Source organism: Phaethon lepturus, unplaced genomic scaffold (genome assembly GCF_000687285.1).
Source record: "Phaethon lepturus isolate BGI_N335 unplaced genomic scaffold, ASM68728v1 scaffold3231, whole genome shotgun sequence".
Lineage (NCBI taxonomy): Eukaryota > Metazoa > Chordata > Aves > Phaethontiformes > Phaethontidae > Phaethon > Phaethon lepturus.
This window is the reverse complement of record NW_010515367.1, coordinates 34,451-41,455: the sequence shown is the minus strand read 5'-3', so window position 1 is coordinate 41,455 and position 7,005 is coordinate 34,451. Positions and strand designations below refer to the sequence as shown.

At 40.8% G+C, this 7,005-nt stretch overlaps 1 protein-coding gene across 3 annotated transcripts in view; it reads right to left on the bottom strand.

Moving 5' to 3' along the window:
• Positions 1–530: 530 nt before the first annotated feature.
• Positions 531–7,005, bottom strand: part of STMN2 (stathmin 2) — a 14,107-nt gene continuing 7,632 nt past the window's right edge. For 2 of the 3 annotated variants that reach the window (XM_010295730.1, XM_010295728.1), the window contains exons 3-4: positions 4,723–4,914; positions 531–1,873 (exon numbers count right to left, since the gene is read on the bottom strand). In XM_010295730.1, the coding sequence (XP_010294032.1) occupies positions 1,814–1,873; positions 4,723–4,914 (252 nt within the window). In that variant the 3' untranslated portion in view covers positions 531–1,813. The remainder of the gene's footprint in view (positions 1,874–4,722; positions 4,915–7,005) is intronic. The other variant, XM_010295729.1, reaches the window with a different exon arrangement.

The following is a 7,005-nucleotide window of genomic DNA, read 5'->3' as shown; positions in this document are numbered from 1 at the left end:
TTTAAATCAGAAAACTAATTCTAGAGTTAATTTTTGAGCACCAGTCCAGTTCTAAATGGGGTCAGATCCAATTTTACATCTTAGCTCTGCAGCCCAGCAGCTTCCCTAGCGATTTTGTGTAAATGTGTAAACGAATCCCTTTTACCCTGAAAATCAGTGTGTTAGACAGGATCTTGCTGCAGCTACTGATGTTTGTACCCAGAGCTACATTATTCACTATTCTTTCTCCAAATCCATTTTTTTCCTAATATTGAGTCAGGATTAAAGGGTGCATGTGCATGTGTGTGTAGCTAGTTCTCTTTTTTAACGAACTCAGTGCTAGACGTCACATTTATAGGCTCAGTTTATACAGTAATCTTTAAAAACAACCAGCCTAAGCACTGGAAAACACATAGCATGGTTTAGTCCTGTATTAGCAGAGAAATAGGCCTTATTTAAGTCTCATTTCCATGCTTTTAGGTCTACATTAGATTTTCACCTCACATGGGCACATGTCAGAGAAGTAATGGAGCGAGAGAAGAGACAAGCCCTTTTTCAGTTCACAGAACCCCAATTCTTTATTAATCACAGCTTGCTCACAATGACATACAGGAAAATAGCACTAATGAAGAGTAGAATATGCAGGCAGCAACCTCCAAGGGGGTAGGGACAACTTCAAAACTGCAGCTAATTTGTGGACAATGTGTTAGGTTTGGTGATACTGTACTTGGCACAAGCACCCTGTCTAGTCATTCCTCCTGCTTCAGCCCTCTTAGTCCTAGATGTCTGCCACTAGGTAGGGTTCGCTAACACTGAAGAGTAAAGGTCATGATGAATGGAAGTCAGCAGTGTCAAAAAAAAGGTAACAACTGGCTTATGGGTTCCGGGTGAAATATTCGGTAGCCTCTTGTACTATTACACATGTAATGTGGTAGCATCAGATAAGTATCATAGATCATGGCATCTACAGATAAAGACACGTGATGCTTTTAGTTGCTCCATCAATAAATTTTGAAGTGGTGAATCAAGCTCACTTTACAATTAGCATTTGTATGGCTGTTTGGCATCATCCAGAATTTGTAGTAGCTTGATGGTTACAATGTGACTCTTAAATTTACCTCAAACTGGTCCCACTTGCTGTCATTCTGTTGCACAGCTGTATTTGTTGCCTCTCACCTTGAAAAGCAGAAGCAATGAGTACTGCATGTGGCGATTTAACCTCAAATATACAGCACACTACAGAGTCCTGTAGCATGAGTTGCATTTGAAGAAACTACATTTTAAGAGCCTTTCATCTTGGACAACTGAACGTGAAGTCACGATACCTGTGATCTAGTCACTGTTTCAACAAAGCTTATTGATGGCAAAGCGGTCTAGGTTATTAGGCAATGACTGGTCTCTAGCACCATAGAACTACTACTGACCTCGTGGTAGGTTGGAATGAAAGTCGCAGGGAATGGAATTAGACGTGAGGTGCTTCAAATGAACAAATGCAACTGAGCGGAAATAGACAACATCAGAAGCCTGTTACAGGACATGTAAGATTATGAAATAACTTGCATAATGCAATACTTGTATTTTTTAACAAAAATGTAAGTATTTACAAAATAAGATCCAAGTTTTTTAAACATCAAGCAAATCATTCTGCAAAGAGACCGCATTGTTTTTGTTTTTATTTTTGTTTCTTTTTTAAAGTTTTTTATTGAGTTCTTGATTTTTATTTTTTTTTAAACCATGTCATACATTTCCCATACTGATATCGCATGATCCATAATAATATAGGCAGGGGAAGTTTACTAATGGTGGGGATGGGTCACATCCACCATTGCTGTTTTCAGCCAGACAGTTCCACCTGGAGCTCCTTGTTTCTACGGACCTCTGCAGCATGCCTCTCCTGGAAAACATCAAAAAGGGAAAAGTCAAACCTCTTTCTCATTCCTCCTGTGCTAGGAGACTCCTGATGACAACCTGTTTATGTTGTGTATTTGATGCTTGTGCAAAACTTGTTTCACAGCACAACCATCTTTAAAGGATACAACACAGGATAGGTGTCATCCACCAGACCAGCCTGAGGCTTGTTCGGTGCTTACATTCTACTTATGCTCTGGAGCTCAGTCTTTTATCTGATATGGCCTTATAATCCTTATAATCACCTCAGAGAGTTTCCTTTTAAAGGCCCACATAGAGGGATTCTGCTTGCAGCATAAAATGTGCCATGTGCTCATGTTTGCCCTTTGAATTCCTAGATGTTAAACTGAACATAGGGAAGGATGGGTGGGCTTGAATTAATTCTTCGCACACTGTAGGCAGAAGTGTTAGCTACTGTGTTATCTGTAGTATTTAGGAACCATAAATAAAGGTCCAAGAATTTAGTTCCACCAAGACAGGTAAGTTTGAACATCTCAAACATCCCCTTAGACCAAACAATGAAGCTAGCTGTCCTATCCATTCTTCCTCTGGCTGTGATGGAGAAGGGACACAGATACCAAAAGTCCATGTTATGCCCTTTTGTCCACTTTCAGCCATGCTGTCTTCCCTTTTGCAAAAACAGTTGTAGTTAATTTAAACTTATTTGAGCCACTGTATATTCAGATACTTCTGTGGAAATGGGCCTGTGGTCAGGAACAACAGCTGTCAAATGAATTTAGGAATGTTGTACTTGGGGTGTTTATAAAACTATTACTTTTGGCAGCTTCTGGGTTTTAGGGTTTTTGGTTTATGCCTCTCTCCTTTCAACTGTCAAATTATCAGACTTTTACTTCTTGTGTCTGATCACTGAAAAAACCCCAGACAAGCACAAGGTGACTACAGAAGCAAACATCCATCCCTAGCTGACTTCAGTTTAAGGAACTCCCTAAGTATTTCCATACATTAGAGGGTCTTTGATGGTAAGAAATTCACAGAAGTCAACAGTTATCTTTTTATTGTCTGAGTTGGACTATGGATCACAGGCTAAGATAGCTTATTGCATCAACTGAACCTGTAAATCACAGTTCTTGTAAGATCCATAATTCTGAATGCTAGATTTTATAAGGGACTTCTTCCTCAGGGCTCCTGTTACCGACTCCTTCAGTATACAGAAGTTATATTTGGTCGCAGGATCTTCTAGACACAAATAACTCAGGGCATGCACAGTTCTGTGCATCTTTTGAAGATTTGGACCCAGATATCTCACTTCTTCTTCTGCATATTCAGGGTTCGTTTTTGTATCGGCAAAACTGTATAGTCATGCCATTTTTAGTGACTAGTCTGTACAAATGTTCCCAAATCAGCTATTGTCATCTTTGTTCAGAAGCCTTCTTTGGATTTCATGCACATATGCCATCATATTTCTGTGGAAATGGGGCTTAACAGTCTGTTAACATTAATCTAAGACAAAGAGATGCTTCAGCTGTCCTTCCCATTTCCTCTTGGACCTCAAGGGTGGCCAATTGGCTTTTCCCGTTGTTTTCATAAACTTTGGGATATCTGCTTGCAAACTCATTTGATGCAAAAATGTCAAGTAATCTGGGTGGAGTTCTTAAGCTCAAGAATTATCCCATTTGTGTAGTTACTTGTAACATCATCCTTTGGTTTCTGTTATTTCTTTCCTGCTTTCTGAGACTTTTGTCTCCATCAAAGAAGCAGAGGTACGTATGGGGAAGATCTCATTGAAAACCACCTGAGAGCTATTTTCTTTCTGTTAGTCAATTTACTGACATACTAGAAAGTTCATCATCGAGAGAAACAAGTTACTCATGCAGAACTAATTGATTTTTTCTTAACACTTCTAAATCTTTATTCATATGTTTCCCTCTTGTGTGGAAGGGTTGCTTTGGAGAAGGACGCACCTGGTCCTGCAAAATGGGGTTTGTGATTTACCTTTTTCCTCTGGCTGTACCAAAGATCTCCAAAAGAAAATTTACTCTCTTTTAGCTGCAAGACTTATGAAAGAACAGGCCCCTTTTGATGTATAGGAAAGATTTTTCCCCCGTATTTTTTCATCTTTCTTCTCTGAGAAATCAAGAACTACAGACACGGGACAACTGTTTGTTCAATGACTTTTCTTAAAAGTCAAAATTTAAACACAAGTGACCTTTCATTTGTTCACAGCACTTCTTAAAAGCTAGAAAATCAGCCTTTCTCTGGTGACAGTCCAGCGAAGGGCCATGAAGATGGAACTGGAGCATGTCTTGGTCTCTCTTATGAGGAAAGGCTGACAGAGCTGGGATTGTTCAGCCTGGAGAAGAGAAGGCTCAGGGGAGGATCTTATATAAATACCTGAAGGAGGGTACGAAGAGGACAAGAGTCAGGCTCTTTTCAGTGGTGCCCAGTGACAGGACCAGAGGCAATGGGCACACGCTGAAACACAGGAGGTTCTCTGTGAACATCAGGAAACACTTTTTCACTGTGAGAGTGACCGAACACTGGCACAGGTTGCCCAAGAAGGTTGTGGAAACTCCATCCCTGGAGATACTCAAAAGCTATCTGGACATGGTCCTGGACAATCTACTCTGGGTCGCTCTGTTTGAGCAGGGTGGTTGGACCAGATGACCTCTTCCAACCTCAGCCAATCTGTGGCTGTGTGAGTATAGCTGTTTAGTCTTTTTCAAAAGTGACTGGTGACTTAGATAAGCATCAAGGGCTCTGACTTAAAAGTTGCTCAGGTGTAGCAACTGAGGTGGGAGCTACCCACAACATCTCTTCAAAATATTGATTAGATTTTCCTCCCTAGTCTAGGGTGAGGAGTGATGGTGTGGTTACCTTTTCTTGGAGACGTTCAATAAGAGCAGCTAAATTAGCTTCACGGTTTTCTTTGATCTGTTCCATTTTCAGTATCAGCTTTTCCTCTGCCATTTTGCTGAAGTTATTGTTCTCCTCCAAAGCCTTTTGAAGCACTTCTCGCTCATGTTCTCTCTTCTCTGCCAGATGTTTCAGCACCTGGGCCTCCTGGGACTGGAAACAGAGAGAAGACATGCGTCTGAAATGAAATATTCACGTGGAGCAAAAACATCCCCATAGGGCAACAGCTCACTTAGTTTGGAACCTGTGTAAAGTTGGTTGCTTTACTGTTACATGCACTGTTTGGAAAGATCAATTCTGTGTATAAGCCAGATTAGCTTCAGTAACAGGGGCTTAGAGGCACTGGCTAAATGTGGGGTATGTGCCTCAGGCAGCAGCAGAGAAGTGTCTGAAGCAGTTCTGTTAACAAGAAATGCTGTCATGTGTTACTGCCCTGGGTTGTCTGGGTTACTGCAGTGGCTGATCAACCTCTGACAGCTGCGGTCTTTTAGCTATGAGCATTTTATTTGTAGAGATATGGGATTGGGGGTTGAAGGTATGTCCAACACTAAAAGGGAGGTTCCTGACACAAAAGAAATGCATTTCTTGCCTAGGTTGCACTATTCTTTAATGTGCTTGAATAGTTAATAACAGGCTTTGAAGCTTACTGTTGTGAAAGACAGACAGAATCAATTCAGACAATTTTTTTTCCCCCCCATGATATTTATGTTTGGCTTCATCTCACTGATTAGGAAGGGAAAAGAGAGTTTTATTCTACAGAAAATAACAAAAAAGCTATTTTTAGTTAAAAATTCAAATTTTGCAAGGAAGATGAAAACTGCAGGTAAGAATTAAATGGGTGCAGCCTATGCGCAATACTGTGTTATTCTTCTGTGTAAACTCATTGCTCAGAAGCATAAGCTTGGTTATTTATTTTAAATCAAATTACTAACATGAAACCACTAATCCTAGGAGAGAAGTCAAAGAACTTGCAGCATTGGGCCCATCCTCCAGGCAAGTTTAGTCAAAAAGACAGTAAGTTTCAGAGGGGTTATTTGGAAATGATAAACAACATTGTATGCTTTTGGATAAAATAAATTAGAGGGAGCATGAGAAGCAAACAAAATCAGGGAATGAAATACGGCTTCGGGAAGCTAAGTGTGTGCAGATCATAATGCACTGTTGCCATTGTTACCCATAAAAATGAATTAGTTTAAGGCCTAAATTAAGGGCTTTAACCAGTAATTACAATTAGTGATAATGAATCCTATTAAATTCTATCGTGTGGCTTTAAATGGAGTGAAAAAGGCTGCAATTCTTTTACATGAGTGAGATCCAACTAGGAGGATAAACCAAGTATTTTAACAAAAGTAAGATACACATAAAGCCAAATGTACTAATGAGGCAAATTAAGCAGATTCTAGAAAAGGCTGCAAAAGCCAGGCAGAACATCTTGCAGCAAGACACTGGAGTAAAACACATCTGGCTTTGCAAGGCTGTAATCGCAGAATCACAGAATCATTAAGGTTGGAAAAGACCTTTAAGATCATCAAGTCCAACCATCAACCCAACACCACCATGCCCACTAAACCATGTCCTGAAGCGGCACGTCCACACATTTTTTGAACACTTCCAGTGATGGTGAATCCACCAGCTCCCTGGGCAGCCTGTTCCAATGTTTGACCACTCTCCCAGTAAAGAAATTTTTCCCAATATCCAATCTAAACCTCCCCTGGCACAACTGGAGGCCATTTCCTCTTGTTCTATCACTAGTTACTTGGGAGAAGAGACCAGCACCCTCGTTGCCACAACTCCCCTTCAGGTAGCTGTAGAGAGCGATAAGGTGTCCCCTCAGCCTCCTCTTCTCCAGACTGAACAACCTCAGTTCCCAGTAATGGCTTGCTTGAGAACAGAGGAAAAAGCTACTTTCTTCCATCTTGGCCACTTAATGCATTTGCTTTCACCTCTGACCTCACTGCAGTTAAGGGCTCATTTCTCAAACTGTGCTCCCTGGAGCACTTGCTGATGGGAACAGTCTGCTGAAATGGTTGGTACCTTACAGAGGCTCCTCCCTGCTCTGACCTCCATTACAGCATAGGCTGAACAGATAGTAATAGAACAAGCATTTTTCAGATCTTTGACTTGGAGAAAATAACTGTTGTGCAGGCCAAAAATGTTGCAAATGGGGACAAAAAGTCCCCAGGACAGGAGCAACCAAAAGCAGAGGGAGTTTCATTGGTGGAGAACTGAAGGAGAATGAGCCAA